This window comes from Takifugu flavidus, chromosome 16 (assembly GCF_003711565.1).
Source record: "Takifugu flavidus isolate HTHZ2018 chromosome 16, ASM371156v2, whole genome shotgun sequence".
NCBI lineage: Eukaryota > Metazoa > Chordata > Actinopteri > Tetraodontiformes > Tetraodontidae > Takifugu > Takifugu flavidus.
This window is the reverse complement of record NC_079535.1, coordinates 13,032,429-13,056,346: the sequence shown is the minus strand read 5'-3', so window position 1 is coordinate 13,056,346 and position 23,918 is coordinate 13,032,429. Positions and strand designations below refer to the sequence as shown.

The 23,918-nt window shown below is 53.2% G+C and overlaps 1 protein-coding gene across 1 annotated transcript in view; it reads left to right on the top strand.

Annotated features, from left to right (window-relative positions):
* The first annotated feature begins 4,604 nt into the window (after nucleotides 1-4,604).
* The window catches only part of fgfr3 (fibroblast growth factor receptor 3), a 37,533-nt gene continuing 18,219 nt past the window's right edge, over nucleotides 4,605-23,918 (top strand). The window contains 5 exon segments of the mRNA XM_057058396.1: nucleotides 4,605-5,047; nucleotides 8,622-8,826; nucleotides 17,147-17,410; nucleotides 19,275-19,328; nucleotides 23,504-23,673. Coding sequence (XP_056914376.1) covers nucleotides 8,700-8,826; nucleotides 17,147-17,410; nucleotides 19,275-19,328; nucleotides 23,504-23,673 — 615 coding nt within the window. The 5' untranslated portion in view covers nucleotides 4,605-5,047; nucleotides 8,622-8,699.

Here is a 23,918-nt window from a genome sequence, read left to right as displayed (position 1 = left end):
AGCAGGAAGTGTTTCACATCCATCCAAGCCCTGGGAGCTCCGCGCAGCAAATAAGCAGCAGAAGCTAATGTTCCAAACAACTTCACCAAGCTTCTCAACTTTACTGACAAATGCAGAACTGGCACCGTGCACGGAGGCCCGCGAGGTCCAAACATTACCTCAATCCGTCTTCAGCTTAAATGGGTTCTGTGTGGCTGAGGTTTGCAGGTCACACTAACTGCACACAGTCACTAGCCTCTTTGCTAACAGTTGTGCCGCGAGCCTGGTGAACACAGTGATCCGGTTCTTCGTGAGTGATTAAGAAGAGCAAACACTCAGGCGCTCCGAGTCGAGCTGTCAAACTTCCAACCCCCCCCCCACCCCCACCCCCCCGACCCCCCAACAGAGAGGTAAACGCCAAGTGTGAAAACGACTCGGTGGTCTTTGAGAGAGCGCAATGAGCGAGGGAGCCGAAAAGGTCATTTCCCATCCTCTCCTGGGCTCCCGTTACTGGAGCCGTGACTCCCGTTACTGGAGCCGTGACTCCCGTTACTGGAGCCGTGACTCCCGTTACTGGAGCCGTGACTCCCGGGCCACAAACACGACCCAGGCCCAGGAGACCAGAACCAATCGACCCCTTCATCTGTCTTGGAATTCACTTTAGACTCCCAAAAGATGGAATTTCAGGATCAGAATGAGCAGAAAATGCAAAACTTGTTGTGTTTGTTGACTGGCCGTAAAAATGTCAAAGTCATCAAAGTCACCAACGTAATTAAACGCGCGGGCCTAAAAGTGCAGCCTCTGCCCTCCCCCTCTGACCTGCTGTGAAGAGCCCCCCCCACCGGTGGGAACCACTGACCTACAGTATGTTTGCTTGTTGCAACCTGCGCCGTCACCGTGTGTTTGGGGCAGTGGCGCCCATCCTCCCCCGAGCTGCTCCTTTTTGTCCCCACGTAGATGATTAAACCTGGAGCTTTTGTCCACACACACACACACACACACACACACACACACACACACACACACACACACACACACACTGTACGAGCTGCTCGCCCCCACAGCCCCGCGGGGTTATCAGGGGGAAATATGCGGCGTGATAAGAACATTCCAGCCAAAATGATGACGAGGACACAAATTCAGGAGTTCTCAGACGTTCCTGTTTGGATCAGAGCTGCACAATAAACGTTCCCCAGCTTAATGTTTAACCCTGAAGTGAAAAGGCCGCACCTCTCATCCCTGAGGGTGTGTGTGTGTGTGTGTGTGTGTGTGTGTTCATTAGAAGTTGTGTTGCGGGGGTGCAGGGAGGAGTTTTGTTTTTCCTGCTAGCGTGTGTGTGTGTGTGTGTGTGTGTGTGTGTGTGCGTGCGTGTGTGTGTGTGGGGAGGTCATCTGGTCAGTTTGCCCATCAGTACTGGAGCTGTCTCTCTGAGTATTCTCACCATCTGTATGACCTCTCCTCCTGACCGGCTGGCTTTTGTTCCCGAGCTCGCCGCCCTCCCACCGGCGCTCCTCCCAGGGCGCCGCGGTCTGAGGGGTCACCGAGCCGGAGCCTTCATCATCAGCGCGTCTCTTTGTTTTCCTCGTCAGCCGTGCTGAGGCGGGATTGATGTTTCTCCGTTTGGTTTTCCCATGAGGTTCTGTTAGCTTAGCTTAGCACAAGTTTACTCCACGTTAAAGCCACTTCCTGTAGTTTTACAGGTCATTTCCTTTATTCGCTGCTGCTGTGAATCATTTATTCCGCGCGGAGGCTGAAACCCGTCAGGTTAAAGGAACTTTTCACAACTGTCTGATCGGTTAAAAGCAATTCCAATGAAACAAAACTCATTTTCAGAGTCACAACTAAGACATTGAGCCATAAAAAGCCAGGACAAACAGCGGCACACTCCGTCCGGCTTTATGGGCCCATAAAGCTGCCGTCTGAAAACAGGCGACAGTAATTCAGCTCCACGCAGCCCCGAGTGTTATCACCTCCATCCTGACGCCACCAATTAGCAAACAAGCTGCATCTTATTGCAGATTAAACGGCTGGTTAACGCTAATTTACAGGCCTGCGACACGCGACCCACCTGATTTTATGAACTCTTTAACATGTTAATGAAGTGAAAAAGAGGTGAAACAACATTTTATTAATTAAGAAATAATTCTATGGTTTAGAGAATGGTAAAATCTGAGGTTATGTGTCTTTCAGTGAAGATTAAATGATCTGTAATCCCAGAGATGTCCCAGGCCCCTCGGGCCCCTCGGGCCCCTCAGGCCCCTTCAGAGGTTTATCAGGTAGTGACGCCCCTGCTGATAACCTCTATGTGGGAATTCTTTCACTTTCTCTGCTTCATTCTCTGGTTCTTCTGACTCCTCGGCTGGTTTAAGAGGAGAACCGGAGGAGTTGCTTGGTGCAGCCGTTGCCTCCTCCTGCTGCTGCTGCTGCTGCTGCTGCTGCTGCGCTGCTGCTGCTGCTGCTGCTGCTGTAGCTGCTGCTGCTGCTGCTGCTGCTGCTACTACTACTGTTGCTGCTGCTGCTGCTGCTGCTCTGCTGCTGCTGCTGCTGTAGCTGCTGCTGCTGCTGCTACTACTACTGTTGCTGCTGCTCTGCTGCTGCTGCTGCTGTAGCTGCTGCTGCTGCTGCTGCTGTAGCTGCTGCTGCTGCTACTACTACTACTGTTGCTGCTGCTGCTGCTGCTGCTCTGCTGCTGCTGCTGCTCTGCTGCTCTGCTGCTGCTGCTGCTGTAGCTGCTGCTGCTGCTGCTGTAGCTGCTGCTGCTGTAGCTGCTGCTGCTGCTGCTGCTGCTGCTACTGCTGCTGCTGCTGCTGCTGTTGTAGCTGCTGCTGCTGCTACTGCTGCTGCTGCTGCTGTAGCTGTAGCTGCTGCTGCTGTAGCTGCTGCTGCTATGCTGCTGCTGCTGCGTAGCTGCTGCTGCTGCTGTAGCTGCTGCTGCTGCTGTAGCTGCTGCTGCTGTAGCTGCTGCTGCTGTAGCTGCTGCTGCTGTAGCTGCTGCTGCTGCTGCTATTGCTGCTGCTGCTGTAGCTGCTGTGCTGCTGCTGTAGCTGCTGCTGCTGCTGCTATGCTGCTGCTGCTGTAGCTGCTGCTGCTGTACTGCTGCTGCTGTAGCTGCTGCTGCTACTGCTGCTGCTGCTGCTGCTGTAGCTGCTGCTGCTGCTGCTACTGCTGCTGCTGCTGTAGCTGCTGCTGCTACTGCTGCTGCTGCTGCTGCTGCTGTAGCTGCTGCTGCTGCTGCTACTGCTGCTGCTGCTGCTGTAGCTGCTGCTGCTGCTGCTGCTGAGCTGCTGCTGCTGCTACTGCTGCTGCTGCTGCTACTACTGCTGCTGCTGCTGCTTGTAGCTGCTGCTGCTGTAGCTGCTGCTGCTGCTGCTACTGCTGCTGCTGCTGCTGCTGCTGGCTGCTGCTGCTACTACTACTACTGTTGCTGCTGCTGCTGCTGCTGCTGCTGCTCTCAGCCCGGGAGAGTCATCCCGACCTGGACCGCATGGTTCCGGAGCGGGACCGAGGAGGAGAGAGAGTCCCGAATGCAACTGCTCCGCCTTCAGAATAAAAGCACCCGAGGGGAAAAGGATTTTTGATGGCTTAATTATGAGAAGACGAGGGAGGTGTGTAATTAAGAGCTTATTTAGATGACATGCTGTACCACATGTATTACACATGTATTACACATGTATTACACATGTATTACACATGTCATTTCAAATGAGTGCTTATAATTCCAGACGTTTAGAGACGTTATTTGTTTTGTTTAAAAGGATTGTTGTCCATAAGAGTTTTTGGCAATAATTTAGTAGTAGTAGCAGCAGTAGTAGCACTAGTAGTAGCAGTAGCAGTACTAGTAGTAGTAGTAGTAGTAGTAGTAGTAGCAGTACTACTACTAGTAGTCGTAGTAGTAGTAGCAATAGCAGTACTACTAGTAGGAGTAGTAGTAGTAGTAGTAGCAGTACTACTAGTAGTAGTCGTAGTAGTAGCAGTAGCAGTAATACTAGTAGGAGTAGTAGTAGTAGTAGTAGCAGTACTACTAGTAGTAGTCGTAGTAGTAGTAGCAGTAGCAGTACTAGTAGTAGTAGTAGTAGTAAAAGCAGTACTAGCAGTAGTAGTAGCAGCAGCAGTAGTAGTAGCAGTAGTAGCAGTAGCAGTACTACTACTAGTAGTAGTAGTAGTAGTAGCAGTACTACTACTAGTAGTCGTAGTAGTAGTAGCAATAGCAGTATTACTAGTAGTAGTAGTAAAAGCAGTACTAGCAGTTGTAGTAGCAGCAGCAGCAGTAGTAGTAGTAGCAGTAGTAGTACTACTAGCAGTAGTAGTAGCAGCAGCAGCAGCAGCAGCAGCAGCAGTAGTATAGTAGTCGTAGTAGCAGTAGTAGTAGTAGTAGTAGTACTAGTAGTAGCAGTAGTATTTGTATTTCTTTGCTCGGAATTGTGTGAAATGCCAACATCACTTGTACTCCTTATCTTCTTCTCATCAGTCCAGATAAAAGTATGTACTTCTTTAAAACGCGTGTACTTTTGTGGTTATGTGAGGTATTATCGCGCCAGGCTCGATTAGAGCTTTTGTTTTGAAGGTCCAGTCGGAAGCTCCTCCTGCTCCCTCTGCTCCGCAGCTCCGCTCCAGTACTTCACTGGCAGCCGGTGGATGAGAGCCGCCAGTCCGAGTTGGTCGGTCCAAGGCAGCGAAGCAGGAAAACGCAGCAGTCTGTCCGCAGCTCCGCGGGAGCCCCAACGTGAGGAGCCGCTTCCAGCCCGCCTGCGTCCCACCGCCGCCCCGCACGCACGCACGCCATGAGCGCGCCGCGGATGTTTGGAGACTCCGGAGCGCAGCGCGCAGCGGACGCCGGGATTTGCTGAAGTTTGGCCGCGCGGTGCGCGCAGCGGCGGACTCTGGCTGTCAGGCGCCGAGTCGGTGGGGGAGGATTCCCGACCTTCTCTCTTCACTCCGACGAGGACTTACGGAATTTAAAGAAGTTTTGTGGATGTTTAGGAAGTTTCCTGGAGAATTAAGGCGGTTTACGTGAATGTTTGGTGCCACCGGAACGACCCAGTAGTACCGACAGAAGTGGAACATTTAGGTAAGATAATAATAACAATAGTATTAATATGCCAACATTAATAATAATAACGATAATAACAATAATAACAATGATGATGATGATAATAATAATAATAATAATAATAATAATAATAATAATAATAATAATAATAATAATCGTAATAATAACAACAATAATAATTTAATATTTTTGATATATTTAATAACGGTGGTGGTCTGTATTGGAGACGTGGACATAATAATTGATGTTAGACAGATGTTAGGCAGGTACACAGCTCTCTGGCTCGCGTGTGTGTGTCCGGCGATCGTGCGTGTGCGTGCGTGCATGGCAGTCCTTGGGCCCTCGGGACCGCAGAGTCCCCGGCTCCTCCGGACTCTGTGCGCCCTCGGCGAGCCTGTGCCGCGCTGCGCGGAGGAGCGTGTGCGCGTGGGACCAGAGCGTGTGCGCGTCACTGAGCTCCTCGTCAGTGTATTAAAACTGGGGTGGTGAAACACACCATGGATGAAAGCCTTCACTGTTTCCCGACTGGTCGTGGATCCATACCATGATCGGATCGATCAGATTGGTCCCCCCCGGTCCCCCTGGTCCCCCCCCCGGTCCCCCTGGTCCCCCCCCCCCCCCCCCCCGTGACGGAGCCCCGTATCTGCGCTCGGCAGCAGAATGCTCTGAAGTTCCTCCAGAATCTTCTCCCCCAGCAGCGCATCAGTCGTCGCGGCTTCAAACGCAGCTCTTCTGTCTCTCTCTTTGGACTCTTCCGTCCTTTTAAATCCACCAGCGGAGAAAACAAGAACGTCCCACAAGAGGGAAAAATATCTGCAACGAAGAATGAGCCTTTTTTTTCCCAATTAGCGCGTCGCGTTTCAGGAGTAATTGGTCTAATGGCGCAGACTAATTGCATCTATTGAGCCGAGAAATAACAGCGGTTTGTTTTGCATCTGCCTCCAAAACCCGAACCGGCCCCAGATCGCCTCCCTTCATGTTCCGGAACCAGCCCCAGATCGCCTCCCTTCATGTTCCGGAACCGGCCTCAGATCGCCTCCCTTCATGTTCCGGAACCGGCCTCAGACGTCCTGAGAGCGCTCATCGACTCCCAAGTATCAGATTTGGAAGGAAAAGCGGATTAAAGTCCGGATCAATTCTGAGAATCCGAGGTTTGTCTGGCTGATTTGGGCCCGTTTCCTTCTAACTCTGCTTCTAAAATAAAGAAGAGTTGAGAATTAATACGTTGAAATATTTATGGGTTAAAAGGTCCAAACACCACAGATGAACCAGCTGTTAAGATCTGACAGGCTGGTTTAGCAGACTGTTCGGAGCAGGTCTGTGATTGACGTGTCGCAGCTGGAGGCCAAACCTCACCTGCTCCTCACCTGTTCCTCACCTGCTCCTCATCTGCTCCTCTCCTGTTCCTCACCTTCTCCTCACCTGTTCCTCACCTGCTCCTCACCTTCTCCTCACCTGCTCCTCACCTGCTCCTCACCTTCTCCTCACCTGCTCCTCACCTTCTCCTCACCTGCTCCTCACCAGCTCCTCACCTTCTCCCCACCTTCTCCTCACCTTCTCCTCACCTTCTCCTCACCTGCTCCTTATCTGCTCCTCACCTGTTCCTCACCTGCTCCTCACCTTCTCCTCACCTTCTCCTCACCTGCTCCTCACCTTCTCCTCACCTTCTCCTCACCTCCTCCTCATGTGGTGCTTCCAAGGTGCTGGAGCCTTTGAGAGGGTTTGGAACCCTCCTCCTCCTCCTCCTTCACCAGGCGGTACCGGCGCAGTCGTCGTGGTCGTGGGCTCGTGCGAATGACTCATGTGACTGCCTGGCCTCGGAGGGGCTGACGGGGATTTGAACCCGCGGTTGAAGCGTCCGCCTGCCTATGAGCTGCCGCTACAATGAGACGATAGTTCTGCATGATTAATGTTCATGTTTTATTCACCACCCTGCTTGTTTCTCTTTCATGCTTAAAGAAAATATTAACATAAAAACACTTTGGAGGCTTTGAACTCATCAGCGGCTCTTTGGGCTCCGACACCGACACCCTCCTCCTCCTCCTCCTTCTCTGCTTCTTCAGGCTGTGAAGTGAAATCAAAGTGGTTTGAAGAGTTCTTTTCAGCTCTTGTGCGTCCACTCTGGGGTCAAAAGTTCCCCAGTTCCACTGCTCCGCATTTCACTTCTGTGTTTGCGTGAAAGTCGAGCTCACGGGAGGATTTGGAGTCTTCGGAGGGCTCCGATCAACCTGTGGAAGCAGCCAGATGTTCTTAAACTCACCGATTTGACGGTTGAGGAATATTAAAGCGCACTAAACATGGAAGAATTCGAGTTAGGGTTAGTTTCTGCCTAAACTCTGGGCCGAAGGTCATGGGCTCGCGACCCGTTCCTCTGTTTTTGTTTTTGTTCAGCTGGTTTTGCTTACTTGTGCAAAACGAGACGCTGAACGCATGAGACGGGAGTGAAAACCAGTCGGTAAAGGCTGTGTCGCAACTCTTGGCTGCCACAGTTTACCTGTCATCAGATCAAATCTGAGGACGCCTTGTTTTCGGGTTGCGTCCCGGCTGTCACGCCGCCTGTCTAAACAGATCTGCACGTCCACGCAAACCAGCTCAGCAGCCTCGCGGACTCCTGTTCTCAGGTGAGAGGCGAGGATTGACGCCTCAGGTGGGGGAGTGAAGCTCCAACCCTGCTGGGAGGCCGCGGCCATCTGCGTGTCCCCGCCCCCCCCGCCGCCACCATCACCGCCGTCCCTGTTGGCGTTTCCCGTGTGCAGTCACAGGTCGCCGCTGCGAGGACCCGAGACAACAGCACCTTTCTCCCAACGCCGTGTGTGTGCAGACAATGTTCCTCTGTGTGAGCACACGAAGCTCACGCCGACGACCGAGGGCCCCCGCCAGACCTGCGGGGGGGTGGACGACTCATAGCCAAGGCTCGACAGGCAGGACAGAGCTGCTAAAGTTTAAGCTAACGGCTGTGTGTGTGTGTGTGTGTGTGTGTGTGTGTGTGTGTGTGTGTGTGTGTGTGTGTGTGTGTGTGTGTGTGTGTGTGTGTGTGTGTGAGGGGGGTGGTTGCTTTTCTGGGCACCTCGCGCTGAGCTACATTCCAGTTTCTACCTTCTTTAGCAAACAGAGAGACCAGACTTTCACCTCCCTCCGGCTCCTCTGAGCTCGGCGCCGCCGTGGTCGTTGCCCACACGGGTCGGTGCCCTCAGAGGATTCTGGAGAGGTTCTTCTTCAGCAGGACCTTTACTGTGAAGAAGGTGGGGAAACAGAGGCCGAACGGAGAGCTGTGGTTCTCCGTCACGCCTGCGCTGTACCTGTGGAGGGGGCGGGGCCTCGCGCCTGCCCTGGAGTACAGCTGTCAATCATTACAGGCGGTAGAGGGAAGGAAGTGGTTCATTAGTGAAGGGAACGTATGTGATGGAGTGGTGAAGCCCTGCTGCCTTGATGGACCGGGCCAGACCCAACCGCCTTGGGTCAGACCCAACAGCTCGGTCCCCTCTAACGTCTCCAGCTGCAGCCTTCATGGACCGGGCCAGACCCAACCGCCTTGGGTCAGACCCGACTGCTCGGTCCCCTCTAACCTCTCCTCCTTCTGCTCTTCTTCCAGCTCTGCTCTGCAGTCTTGTTGGGGACAGACGCTCCAGGCCTCCCAGGTGACTTCTGATGGACAGCATGCAAACGGAGGATGTTGTCTGAGTCGCGTCTCAGCTCGCCGTCCGGAGGAATGACGGTTCTGTGGTGCTCGCTCTGGTTCTTCGTCCTGCTGCCACCCTGCGTCTCCTCAGCCCGGCTGCCCACTGCTCCGCCCACAGGTACGAACATGTAGCAGACGTTAGCTGGATGTTTCCCGTCTGTCTGAAGGATCTGAGCTTCTGGGATGTCAAACTTTGCTGTTTTTCTTACTAAACTGATGATTTTCTGTCTTTAACTGAAGGTTTTGAGTTTCAAAAACATCTGGACTGTTTAAAGCTAAGTGAGATAGCGGCTCTCTGCTAAGACAGTTGTTCTGTGCCTAATGTTCTGCTCCGTGTGCTGGTCACACTAAACATTTACTGCTCTTATTGTCATTACAAGGAGGATTTAATTGGCCTCCTCTCGGCTCTCCGAGCTCAGCAACGTCTTTTTCCCCCTTTGTTCTGGAGGCAGAGACAAACCCAGAGATCAATCCAAAGTAAACGCTGCCTGTGTTTGCTTTAATCTCTGCATATTGCACAAAGGAAAAAACCAACACAGCAGAGTAATCTTCCTCTGAGGCGTTAGTCAAATGTTTTCTCTGCTCCCCCTTTAATTCGCTTTCATGTGCGAGTTTTTTTAAATGACACAGAAGGATCTTTCCCCTCTTCCACGTGTTGAACAACCAACCGTTTGAGACTAAACTGACGCTGTGGCCCGATCGGAGCCTGAAACGTGTTGATTTACTAAAGAAACAAATGTAAACTGCTGCAGTTTGGGAGATTTAGCTCATTGGAAACGTTCAAAAGCAACCCATGACATCATTTCCTGTTCTTGAAAAAGCATCTCGATCCAAACGTCTGTAGCATAAAGGGGTGGAGCTGAGGAGCTGACCTGCGTGACCTCTGCACCTTGAAGGTGTCTCCGCCTCGCTCCTCGCCCCCCAGCCCCCCAGCAGTGCTCCCCCAAGTCCACAGATGGACGAGCAGTAGGAATAAAACGACGGTGGTTCGCTGGCAGATGGCGCCGCTTCCTGTCTGCCTCTGCGGAGGTTTGTGGCTGGTGGTGGTGGGTGTCAGGGTCAGACGGTGGTGGACATCGAGGACAAAAGTGTCCTTGAAAGTTTGCAGGACGTCCATTAATGGAAGCGAAGGATTAAAATATCTTTCTTATCTGATTAATGTAGAACAGGAGCAGCAGTTATAACAGCGTGTTCTATACTGTAAGAATCACTGATGTGTGTGTGTGTGTGTGTGTGTGAGGTCTCTAACCCCCCACCCTCTCGCACTCTCCCCCCTGCAAGGCCTGTAAATGTCAGCAGGGTTTGTTTGGCTCGTTTGGAGGCTCGTTAAAGCCGCACCATTCCCAGATTTACGCCCAGGCTCTACAGTTCACACGTTCAAAACACACACACACACACACGCACACACACACACACACACACACACACACACACACGCACGCCGGGTAATCAGAACACACCTGAAACTGTTCCAGGGTCTGTTGTGGTCCCTCCGTGGCGTTGCCCAGGTACGCTTACAGGTTATTTCTGTCTGCTGGTGATGATGAGGTCATTTATTCACCCCAGTGTGTAGCAGCGATCTTGGTAGTGACGGCGATGCTAAATGCTCGCTATTAGCCTTTTGCTAACAGAGCGTATTAGCCAACAAGTTTGAAACCTGTAAACTGTCTCAGTGGTGCATGATAGACAAATTTAAACTTGATAAAAGAAGTTTTGTGTGATGAAATACTTTGTTTCCGAGACTTTTAAAGATCAATCGGCCTCTGGTCATGTGATCCAGGATCAGCAGATCAGGTGATTTGAACGGCAGAGATCTGCAGATGGTATCAACATGTCAGTAATGGCCCCCAACGCCCCTGGATGAGTACGGACGAAAACACACCTGAGTGTGTGTGTGACACGCTTCCTGCAGTAGTTTCAGCACACTCACACACACACACACGCACACACACACACACACACAAATATGACAGCTACACTGACACAGCTGGAGTCATAAATCTCTCTGTATCTGGTATCTCCATCGGTTTCAGATTCTTCCCCGTTGGTAGCAGCTTCACACACACACACACACACACACACACACACACACACCTGGACGTGTCCTCAGCTCCACCTCTGGAGCAGGTTCAGGGCCGCCGGCATATATTTGGCTTCTAATTCCAACGCTCCCCTTGAGGAAGTTGCGAGTCGAGATCCTCGCCAGATAAGGCCGACTGGGTCGGAACAAAGAGGCTCATTGTGCTCAGCAGGGGGCCGTTTCCAGGAGGGGGCGGAGTCAACTCCGACACTGTTATTGTGTCATGTCTGACACCTGCATCTGCAGTGGTGGTGACCTTTGGTGTAACCGGATTATCGTTATGATTGTATCCGAATGGAGCCCAAACACACACACACACACACACACACACACCACACACACACACACACAATCGGCAGATTTTGAGGCATTTTGGTTGCCAGTTTATTGGCCTGACTAAAAATAAGTTTGTGCATCCGACTGTGCTGACAGAAACTCATCACCTCGAATGTCCCTGCAGTGTTTAACAAGCTCCCGGACTCGTGGATCCATTAGCTGAACCGGACCTCACGGACCTCATTTCATGCATCAACACACTCTTATTCTGGGGAAACTTCGATCTGCAGCTGGGCTGGAAAACTGCGATTAATATTATCAAATTCCAGCTAATTGCTTATTATTTTTCATCGCCCTCCTCCTTTAACTCCTGCTGCAACGCCCCCCCTGGTCGCCCCCCCCCCCCCCCCCCCCCCCCCCCCCCCCCAGTCGCCCCCCCCCCTTCCCTCCAACCGGTAAGTAGAAGTGGAGCTGCCCGTCTGGCTCTGCTGCAGCACATTTACATTTCTGTGAATGGAAACAGGGAGCCAGCAGACACTTTTCAGGGTGTGTGTGTGTGTGTGTGTGTGTGTGTGTGTGTGTGTGTGTCTTCCTCTCCTTCGTGCCCCCACCTCCTCTCTCCTTTCCTGGGCTCACATCTGCTCCATGCCTCCCTTCTCCCTCCTATTTTGCCTATTTCTTGGACTCTGCTGCCGATCTTCCGCGTTAGAACTTCCAAACCTTCTCCCGTATCTGCTGATGAGCTGCATTTTTTCCCCGTGCGGCAACTCCCTCCGCTCCGCTGGCAGGACTGGAAACCATGACGTGGGTCTGTCAGGGTTTATCGTGACATATTCTCCTTAAACGGTGACGTCGTGGCTTTTATCAGCTTCGCAGGGAACAGCAGCTTTATGGGCCAAATGAACTGGAACGGGAGGAATTCTGGCTTTTTCCCGGGGAGAAAGATCCGATTTATGAGGGGAAAAGTCAAATCAGAGTAAATTGGGATCTTCCCTCCCGCGAGCTCCCGTCTGCAGCCCGTTTGGGCTCTAAGTGAAGGCCGATCCGGGAGGAAGACGGGATTAGAGGCCTTCCTCGTCTCCTTCAACAGACCCCGGGAACGCCGTCGGCGCCGCCTTTTTTGTCACCTTCTTTCCTGACTGGCGAGCGCGTTACGGTTTTAGCTCCAGGACGCCGCTGCGGGGGCCAGAAAAGAGCTTCACCAGCAGAGCTGTGATCAGGTTAAAGCCCCACCGGCGCCGCTGTCACATCCAGGTCAGCTTTGACCCCCCAACTGGAGCTGGTACCTGTCGGGGGCGGGGCCTCACACACGCCATCACGAGCGCACCGTTCCATCTCAGCAGCGTGTCGTTTCTGGGGGCGGCTCATCCCAGCTGGGGAGCATCAAGAGGTGTCAGCGGGGGGACGAGGGTGCGGGTCAGGTCAGGGGTCACGGGCGGCGGAGGTCAAAGGTTAACATTTCAATTGAGCCGAGTCGGCGCGAGTCTGGGACTGTTTCCATCAGCTGGTTTACAAACTGGGTTTCAATTCTTAAAATGAGGTTTTTTCTGGATCCGTGGATCTTTTCTGAGTTTCCTCCCATCTTTTGTCTGGAATTAGAGTCCGCTCTCTCCAGAGCGTCTCTTCTCTCCTGCTCTTCCCAGATTTTACACCCGTGTCCAGGTTCTGGTCCTGAGTCAGCGGGTTCCGGTCGTGCTGGCCGAGCAACGGTCCGGCTGTCGTCGCGCCGCACAGATCCCGTCACCTCCCTCGGCGCGCAGCGCTCCGAGGACTTCCGCCTCCGGAGGGTCGGGCGTCCCGCTTGTCTGTTGAATTGAAACTAGGCCAGTTCGTTTCAGGAATGACAATTAAAGCCCGGCCCTGTCCCGGGGCAGGTGGGGGCCACCGCGTGGGTATGAAAGGAGCAAAGACGACGGGCGCTGCCAAGATGCTCAGGATGTACAGTTAGCTTCCGATGCTCATTAGCGAGCAGGAGCGGGGGAGGCTAGCTGGCAGCGGCGGGGCGGGATGCTCGAGGCGGCCTCCGCCCCTAACTCGATTTTAGAGGCTCTTTTGAAACAGCTCGGGGGAGAAAAGAGGCAACAAGCTGAGGGAAGCCTCCCTCTTTTCACCCTCTTCTCTTCACTCCTCCTTGATCTCCGCGCAGCCATCCCTCCATTCCCTCCACCTCCTCCTGGCAGGCTCCTCGGCATCGGTGTGAGGTTGTCAGGCCGGCCCAGATTAACCACATTGTCCAGAGGTATTTACATCCGGCCAAACCATATTAAACAGAGATTAGGGGGTTTCATTGCACAGGGTGGAAAAAAAGAGGGATAAAAATGAGGGGGGATTAAAAAAGAAGTGGGAGAATTTCCAGGATGAGCAGGATTTACGGCATAGCTGTGAAATGGAGGAGGAGAAATGTGTTTTTTAGGTGGAGGAGGGGGGGGAGGGGGTGGTCAGGGACCCCACAGATCCTGTTTGAAGGTCATGTGATGCCGTCACGACAGAGGGGGTGTCGGGCGAGCCAAACGGTTGGCACACAGTCCAGTTAGGGGGGGGCAGGAGTGGTGGAAAGCTGGACACAATCGGACAGGACGGCCCCAGCCTCCCCCGAGGAGACTTACAGGTCCAGGTTTGGGTCCAGGCTCAGGTTCAGGTCCAGGCTCTGGTTCAGGGCCAGGTTTGGGTCCAGGTTCGGGTCCAGGCTCAGTTTCAGGGCCAGGTTCAGGGTCAGGTTTGGGTCCAGGCTCTGGTTCAGGGCCAGGTTTGGGTCCAGGCTCAGGTTCAGGTCCAGGCTCAGGTTCAGGGCCAGGTTCAGGGTCAGGTTCAGGTCCACGCTCTGGTTCAGGGCCAGGTTCAGGGCCAGGTTCGGGGTCAGGTTCGGGTCCAGGCTCAGTTTCAGGGCCAGGTTTGGGTCCAGGCTCTGGTTCAGGGCCAGGTTTGAGTCCAGGTTCGGGGCCAGGTTCGGGTCCAGGCTCAGGTTCAGGGCCAGGTTCAGGGTCAGGTTCGGGTCCAGGCTCTGGTTCAGGGCCAGGTTCAGGGCCAGGTTCGGGGTCAGGTTCGGGTCTAGGCTCTGGTTCAGGGCCAGGTTTGAGTCCAGGTTCGGGGCCAGGTTCGGGTCCAGGCTCAGGTTCGGGTCCAGGTTCAGGTCCAGGTTTTGGTTTTCCTTGTGTAACTTTGATGATCCTGTGTTGCATAAATTGAGCCTCTGTTATAATGACATCATTATTCGTCTGTGTTTATATAGAAGCTCTGTCTTTACTACGTAAACACACACGGATGAATCATCCACGTGCACTGTGCGTGCACGCTCTAACGACAGAAATGTGGAACAAATTTACGCTGCCTTTTCAGACTAAAAGCAGGGTTGAGCGGGAGAAGCAAACAGCTAATTACCTGCAATGAAAGCGGCCGTTTACGGCTGAATTGTTTGCTGCTGGTTGGGCTCTCCGTGGCGAGGAGGCGGGGCCAAGCGGGGCCCATCCCCGGGCCCATCTGGAATCCATCACTTTCAGAAGTGGCTGAAATGCAGAAGCGTTTGAGGAAAAGCGAGTTCAGGTGTTCGTGGGGGGGTTCTTCCTCAGGGCAGCTGTTAGCCGTAGCGGCAGGTATTAGCTTCCTCTGCTATCTGCACCAACGGGCGTTTTTAAACAAACATCGGAATCTTTAAACCGTCCACGTGCGCCGCGAAAAAGTCCGAAAACTGGATATGCGACCATAACCATGATGCAAACGTAGCCATGGCAACGGTCCCTAAATCTGGCTGAAACTACTTCCTGTTCCCCGAGGATCCCTCACGCGGTCCCTGTGTGTTAGACCTGAAGGCCTGGAAATAAAGAGGCCTTTTTATCCCCAGGGCCAGAGCCCGTCTGCTGGCCCCTGGAGAAGTTTGTAGAGGATAAATAAACCTCTTCAGACTCACAGAAGAGACGGAGTCTGTTAGCGGCGCGCTAACGGACGCCGTATCTCAAAGGGAGACTTTATATTATTCTGAAGGGCTATTTGTTATGATATCGAGCCGAGAGGGTAGCGAGGGCCAGGAGGGCAGGGGCCTCTTGATTTATGGAGTGACCAATGGGCCTGCACTACAGCACACACACACACACACACACACACACACACACACACACACACACACACAACACACACACACACAACACACACACACACCACACACACACACACACACACACAGTAATGATACACACACATCACAGCCCACATTTACACACAGTCAAACACTACATATCACACATTGCTTCCAGCTGGCTGGAGGTTATGGCAACAGTAACACACACACACACACACACACACACACACACACACACACACACACGCTGCTCTGGATGAGGAAACAATGCTGGAATGATGCTGAGTTGAGGCACCACAATGGCGAGAACGCCATTTTTGGTCCATGTTGTCAGAGTCCCGTCAGCTCTGATTCGTGGTGGGACCGTCTTCTGCTTGACGTTCTGCAGAACCCGGACGACCCAAAGTCCTTCGAGTGGGGCTTTTAATGGCTGCCAGCAGCGTGAGTGTGAATGTTCAGTGATTCATACTGGCTCTGCTGGGATGAAGATGGGCCCGGGCCCTCCGCTTTGGCCCCACACCCCTCTGAATGTTCTAGTCCTCAACAGCTGGACACACAGCAGCTGGGACCATCCTCAAGAATTTAAAGTGCTCTCTCACTAATTAGGAATTTCCCTCTGTGGATATTCCTCCACGCCGCTCCTACGCCAGCGGATTTCAAAGCGCCGCTGCCGTCAAACCTCCGCCGGACCTTCACATCATCCGCGGCTACTCGATGGGTCCTGAAAGGCCGAGCTGCCTGAGAGAAAACCCGCTTTGACTCAGATTCTGCATTTCAAAGCGGGCGAGCTGAGGCAGCTCTTCCCCCATTGGCTGAGGACGAACCCCCGTGTTCGGCGGGTTGCAGTTGTTCCGCCTGAACGGAACCAACATCTGAAATCCCTCTGGATGAATCAGATGTTTTGCTTTTGCGTCCAGTTTTGCTTGAACAGAAACTTCAACGGCTGTGAGGAGGATCATTCTTTACTGGGTGAACTGGTGGGTTTTGGGGAACCCCCCCCCACCCTAAAGAGGCACACGTGTGCAGCACAAAGGGCCGGTTCTACTCCGCTCCGGTGCGCCAGTGTTCGGCCTTCAGTGAGCTCCGGGTCTCTGGAGATGATTATGCTCCCCCATTAAGCCCGATCCTCCTGCTTTACGACATGAAGACACCTTCAGACCTACTTTTCTGCTCTTTCACGCAGCTCGTAAGTAATGCCTGAAGGCAGCGAGCCATTCACGGCGGGGCCGGGATTTATGCGCCGTCGCCACGGCGTTTTTCTTCCCCTCAATGAGCCTTTTGCTTTTAAAAAAGAAAAATCCCAAAATAAAGGGCAGTAAATAGTGCTGTCGGAGCGAGAGGCCGCGCTGGGAACGCGCCTTATTGACGGAACATCTCCGGCAGATTTATGGGCAGCAATAAAACAGAAAACAATTCACAACTTCAGCGCGTTGAAGGAGCCGTGGGAGAAAAAGCCGCCGCGGGTTCGGCGAGGGTTTGTGTCCCGGTGCCGCTACCCGGACCTTCCTGCACCGTCCCGCCTGCCCTCGCCCTCGCTCTCGCCCCTCGCCCTCGCCCCTCGCTCCTTATTATGTATTCCCTGTGAATTCTGGTCCGGACCTCTCCGGGCTCCAACCTTCCTCTCAGGTCCCGTGTTCTAATCACGGGTCAGGGCTGTTTCCAGGGCGCCGCCCTCACGTCTGCCCCGCCACAAGGCTGCGGCCCTCTCGACGGCGTCGTAAACCACACGCGTCTTTCTGCTGTCTCCGCTGTCCTTGTCCTTCCTGAGCGACGCCTGGACCCGATGAGACACGCCAGGGCGGGTTTGTTTGTCCAGACGTGTCCTCGGTAAACATGTTGATTTTTCCCCGACTCGCCGGGCTGGTGGAGGAGATGAGGTGATGTTTGACGTTTGAGGGTTTGCGTCGCTGTCTTCAGGACAGAGGGACGCTCGCTGGGACACGTGATGACGTCTGAAACATTCGCGACCTTGATCTTTGCTAACGGTGAAACCTTGGGTGTGTTTTTCAGACTCTGTGTCCAGTGAGACGGCCTTCCTGGAGGACTATGTCCTGGGCGTGGGGGACACCCTGGAAATGACCTGTGACATGGAGGACCACGCCGAGCCCGTCGTCTGGTTCAAAGACGGCGCCGCGTTGGCCTCCAGCAACCGCACGCGGGTGGGCCAGAGGATCCTGCGCATCATCAACGTGTCGTACGAGGACTCGGGCGTCTACTCGTGTCGGCTGGCTCGCAGCAACGTGCTGCTGAGTAACTACACCATCAGAGTGACAGGTGAGCCTGGCGTTGGACAGCGCGTCCTCCGGGGACCTTTCAGCAGATTTAACCAGTCAGGTTGTCCTCGTCCTGCTTCTCTGGTGGACAGAAACTGAAAATCTGCCTCTAGAATATGGAAACATGTCAATCACAACTTGACCCGTATCAGAAGATGATGAAGACCAGAGGACACACTCCTGAGCCAGGGGACTGGGGGGTGGGGGGGGGGGTGGGGGGGTGAAAGTCTCCCAGCGCTTCCCCGTAAATCTCTCGCTCACCAGCCGAGTCCGTTATTGACAACTAATTAGAAACCAATTAGCTGGAAACATTTGATCATTGGAAACAGCTGGGGTGGCAAAAAACCCTCCTAATTCAGCCACACACACACACACACACACACACACACACCCGCGTTCCTCCTCCTGGACCTGCAGATCCTCCTATCACCTCCAGACTGGAGGGGTCTGCAGTCCCATCAGCTGGAACCAGCATCCATCCGTGTGCACGGTGCCGTCACCACGTGCACGAGCAGCTCACTTAGCACGTTTAGCTTCCCTGCTACATTTCGCAGCGGGGACGGCAGATTCTGCTCCCGCCGCAGCGCTGAAATATTCGGCGGAGGTGTCAGATATTGAGAAGCAGCATCAGATTCAACATCTGGACGTCATCCAGCCGGCGGAGAGGTCGGTTCACATCCCCCCCCCCGCCCCCCCGCCCCCGTACACATGTCTGAGGCCGTGATGTGAGTGGATAAAAGGGGTTATTTGCAATATGGAAGGTATAAAAGTTTTGTTTAAAGGATTTAGAAATGCTGGACAAACATCTGGAGGGTGTTCAGAGATTTGGCTGTGGGGGAAAAATGTGAAATATGCTGGACGTACCTGGTTCAAGCCAATGTCGGCTTGCTAAGGTAATTGTTCAGGGGCCGATGAAACTGTCTCATTTTTGGCGCCGGGCTCTTTCTGGCTCTCTGATGACCTTTTCTATTTTACCAAACTCAAAAGGTCTGTTCTTATGAAGTCCAGCAGACGTAACAGTGCTAGCAACAATATAAAACCATCTCCACCAGTATTTGCATTCAAATGACACTATCGATGTTAGCAGAGGTTAGCTGTTAGCCTTTAGCTCAGGAGCGGCGTTTCTGCGTCGTGAGATGTTTCATTTTTACAGCGGCAGCGCTGAAACACGAGTCGGAGCAGCTTCTCTAGACGGTGGCGCTTCACAGAACCTCAAACTTGGAGGTTTCGGGAGCAGTTTTAGTTCAGCAGGGCTGCCGAGGAAACAGCTGGCGCTCATTAGCCCGACCCACGGCGCCGAACCTGAAAACGCACAAGGTCACATCCAAAATAATTAGATCGTCTGTGCGAAAATGTGTGAGACAGCGAAAACAAAAACAGTGGTATCTGCCGGCGGGGAACAGTTTGACACGCTAAGCTTCAGCAGCGGCCTGCGCGCTGTAACACGAGTGGGTGTTTCCAGCCCGGAGCGTGGCGCACGGGTTCTAATGGACCCGCTCATTTTTAACACGTGTGGAAATGTTTGTTCTGTCTGAGCGAGAACTGTGGACTCATTCATGGCTCCTCGGCCCCAGTGTGTGTGTGCGTGTGTGTGCGTGTGTGTGTGAGTGTGTGTGTGTAATTGCTTGTTTGTGGACACACACCATTTGAACCGCACGGTTCATAAATCCCTGCTTTGTGTCCCTCTCTCCTGCGTTTCCCAGATTAAACTTTTATCTGATGGTCAACACAGTTCGTGTCCCCCGAAGAACAAGGATGTTTGATTAAAGTGGAACTTTAGCGGATGAATGGACGCAGTTAAACTGGCCGAACAAGACGTCTTTCACCAGATTAAATCCGCTTTGTTTGTCTTTGTCTTTTTTAAGATTCTCTGTCATCGGGTGACGACGAAGATTACGACGAAGATCTGGAAGATGCAGGTAATTGAAACCACGGTTCTCTTCGTGCCGCCCTAATCAAAGCAATATTTTGCCACATCGCTCAACCAATTTATGCAGATTTTTCGGACTCGTGGGCAAAGATTGCAGCTGTGTCGTCACCTAGCAACGGAGCTGGACATGTTAATGTGTTCTGGTGTCAAAAGCTCAACCTGAGCTCCATTAAAAGCGGCGTGAACCGCGGCGTTGAGGTTAACGTGCAGCACCTGCCGCCCCGTCCAGGGGGGGACGTGGGGGCGGGCGGAGCCGCGCGTGGGTTGGAGCCCAGTTAGCGATGATGCGGCTCGCTCTTTGAGCCTCGTTCATCAGTTTGTGCTGATCTAATAATCCTGGATGTGATGTAATGAAGCCACAGGAGGACCTTTGAGACACTTCTAAGTCGCGAGGCATCTGAAACGGAGGGGTTCGAATGAAGTTTTAATGAGCCGGTTGTTTCGGATGACAACAGGCAAAAGCTCTGAAGGCTCTGAGGAACGACGTTAATGAGGCGTAAAGATCTAAAATGGCTTCCTAATTCATCCCCATCCTCTTATTGTGCAGCTGAAATGAAAAAGAAGGCCTGTTTTCCTTCGCTCGGCCTCGCCTGTTTTTATCTTGCTGCTATCACTTTCAACCTGAAATCCATTCATTCCGCTCCCTTTGTGAACGTTGGGAGATTAAAAACGTTATCCAGCTCCGTATTCATGCAGTGTTGCCCGTTAATGTTTCGCTGTCGTTATCCTGAGAGATTAACAGGGGAAAAGCAGAGGAATTAGCTGCTGGCTAACAATGCAGAAGCCTTTCTGCTGCTGCTGGATCAGATTAACACCTGCAATCAAAAACCCAAAGTTTTTGAGGCCACTAAAAGCTCCTGGAGTGCTTTCAAAACGGGCCAAAGTGGCAGCTTATTGGTGAATGCCGGTAAATAGCCTCAGACGGCCAACCTTAATCTCTGGATGCAAGTCTACCTCATGACATCTGAGGCTCTGCTTTCCTGGCAGAAAAGAGAGGGATTAGCCCAGAAATGCTAAACCCCTTTCCCTGCTTAATGTCCACTAAGCCACCGCTAATTAGCCGACGGCGGCAGGAAGAAGTCATGTGACCGGCCCCGCAGGTCGGGCCGTGAATACGACAGCAGGAGGGAAGGTGGCGATCAGAAAGCGCTGATATTTGAGAGGTTCTCGCCCAAACGCCGCAGCTGACTGTTCTCAGCGGAGAGAGGAAGAGGAGACAGACGGCTGCTCCGGCCATGAGCTCATTCCTCACCAGCCTCCAGAACTCGCTCAGCTGTCTCCCAAAGCCTTCTGGGAAAGGCAGAGAAGACGAATGTCTGCCCAGAGGCCTCGGCCGTTACCGAGGAGACGCCTCCGCGCGTTCTTACTGGGCAGCTTCACACGTCGCTTTTGAGACCTCTGCAGCTTCCTGCCGCCGCCAAATATGGACCTGAGGAAACGGAGAACGAGGCACGATCAACCAAAATAAGTGTGTTTGCGTGTGTGTGTGTCGGGGAGGAGGAATGTTCACCAGTCTTTGCTCCTGAGCCTCCTTGTTTACCCTGGCAGGAGAGCAGAGAGCCGGACGCTCCGCGGCCGCCGCCGCCGCCGCTCCGGCTCTGTTTGCCTTGAGTCCCTGCAGGCGCTTCGGGGCAGCCGGCCTTCAAAGAGCCCCAGTGTGATCTGGGATCTGCTCGCAGGCGTCAGTGAGGGGAAATTATACAATTACACAATTACTACCCCCCCTCCCTCTGGCCGGGACGGGTGTCTGAGCGCCTCGGCCCCGCCGCCGCCGATCGTCCCGCTACCGCTAATCGCTTTTACGGAGGACTTTCTGCTGATTCAGCCGCGCTGGGCTGGGACTCGGAGGGAAGCCGAGCGCGGGGCTGCGTCTGCGAGTCCAAACACAAAGAGAATGTGATCCCAGTCAGCAGGCAGACGCAGCGCAGCCGCTGCCAAGGTTGTCGGCTCCTCTAAACGTGTTGATTTAGTAACAGAAAACTATTTTAATCTGCGTCTGGATCAGAATAGTTGCTGCATGAGAAAAGCTCGAAAATCTGGTCTGCGCTGTAAATCAGCAGAAAACCCCCCTGGAGCCAAACCAGAAAGTTGCCAAGTTGAGTGAAATTATCTCAGATGTTGAGACAACAAGCAAACAAGCGGCGAAACTGAAAACATCCCAGCTGGGGCAGAAAGTGCACATTCCAGATGCAGATGCTGTCTTAAGTCGCAGCAGGTGCTGCAAAGTGTGCAGGACCTTTTGTATCAGCTGCTAAACTGAAGCGGGTGAGGCTGCGGACGCCCCCCCCCCCCCCCATGGCAAAGGAACCCACTATCCAGTGTAAACCAAACAAACAGCAGGTGTATTTTTAGGATCCCTGAGAGATTCCCCTCCTCACGTAACAGCTGAACAGGTGGAGCTGAGAGTCGCAGTTACGCTAAATCTGTTTCCACGAGCACCGCTGCACATGCACGCAGGCCAGGGCCCCGTCCCTGCTGGGCCCCGTCCCTGCTGGCCCCGTCCCTGCTGGGCCCCGTCCTGCTGGGCCGCAGAGTCCCGCTCCCCCTCTGCTGAGGAAATACCATCCAGGCAATTAGACACGGGACGGATTCCTATAGAGCAAAAACAAGCCGAGTACGAATCTGCCCGTCTCATTAGCATCTAGCTTTTATCCATCGAAACAAATAAAATCCGTTTTTACGCGTCTTTATTTAGTCGTCTGATTCAGTGGGATTGAGCATTGATCCGGTACCACAGCCAGAGTTCCGGGTTGCCGCTGCGCCACCTTTGACCCCGTGTAACCGGGAAGCAGCGGCCTCGGCCTCGGCCTCTGCTTGCTAGCATCCATCCCATTTTTGGTAGAGAAGTCTGCACGAGTGGAGCTGCAGACAGAAGCCCGAAACCCCGGAGTCTGCTGAACCCTCGTCTATTTTGGGTTTTTAAAAATCAGCAGCAGGAAAAAGCTCTTTTTTTTCCAGCCCCGATGAGTTCAGGAGCAGCAGCGGGAGTGAGGACCACACATCAGGAACGCCGAGGTTTGAAACTTCAACAGTGTGTGCGGCTGATGGCGATGCCAAGAAAACAATGTGTTCCGACTCCTCGGAGGGTTGTCCCAAGCTGTGCTGAGTGTCGCTCCAAATACGCCGAGACGGGGGAGGCACACGGGGGGAGAAGCAATGAAATCTAACAGACGTTTCCCTTTTAAGGTGGAGGAGGTTTGTGTGTGGCTGCAGGAGCGCGGGAGGGAGAACCTCCGTCGTCCCTCTGGTCTCCAGCAGCCAGTTATTCTTTGAATGTCACACATGTTCAACCGCTCTTACACCTGCTCGCATTTTTTTGTAGGAAAAACATTCTTAGGCGCGGGAAGAATAGCACAAACAGATTATTTTGTTGTTAGCGCTCATCCTACTGGAGCTCCCACACCAGCGTAGTCATTGAGATGCTAATTAGCTCGCTGTCTCCTCCAGCATGTAGAGAGTAAAAGAGACATCTGATGACCGGTCAGCCACCTCCCCGGCTTTTGTCCGAGGCATCGCACAAACAGCCCCACAAAGAGAGCGAATGAGCCACTCCACGCCCGAGTAGCAGCAACAATGCGTGGCTCTGACTCTCTACGCTCTCTTTGTCCGCCGTCTTCTCAATACAACTCAATAAATCGCCCTGACAGGTTTCCAAACTCTCCGGATCGGAGGATTCACGTGAGCTCCTGCATTGTTCTCAGGTGAAGAAGACGACGATGAGCATTGTTCGGGCCTGGTGATGCTTCATTTCGGGCTCTTTCAGCCTCTGTCAAACTGTGTTTTACACTGTTGGACTTGGCTGTATCTGTGTGGACGGCGAGTTGCGCAATGATGGACTCAGGTTGTCAGAGTTTGGGGGGGTTCGAGTGGATTTACAGCTTCACATCTGTGCTGGCAACTCAAACAAGGTGGGAGACTCGAAAGCTTGTGCAGAGAAGCTAGCTTTCCCTGCTGTGCCCTCTTTTAGCAACCAGATAAAAGAATAAACAGCTTTTTGTTGTTCCCCTAAAAAATGCTTTGATCTCAGGATGAACCAGGACCGACAGAACCAGCACAAAGCTGAGACCCGTTGGACGGCGAGACAATAAAGGCGGTGCCGTGTTCAGACCCTAACGGGACTTTTGGACCGCATAAGCACCATCCTGTTCTGTGTCTCACCCACAGGAGCGCCGTACTGGACCCGGCCCGATCGGATGGACAAGAAACTCTTGGCCATCCCGGCTGCCAACACCGTCAAGTTCCGCTGTGCTGCGTCGGGCAACCCAACGCCAACCATCCACTGGCTGAAGAACGGGAAAGAGTTCAAGGGGGAACAGCGGATGGGCGGCATCAAGGTAAGAGGATTCTCCGGCTGAAGGTTAGAGGTGGGCGGCCGTGATTTACAGGTTCAGAACCACCATAAAATCTCCCTGGAGGCGGACACACCCGCCCATCTTGAGCCACCATCAAAGTGCCTTTTAGCCAGGCATGTTAATCCCCGACTAGTTGAGTGAGCTGCTACGTGTCAGTCAGTAGATCATCGTGGGTGTTGCGATACCCCCTGCTGAGACCTGCTATAACTGGACGGGCGCGGAGAAGA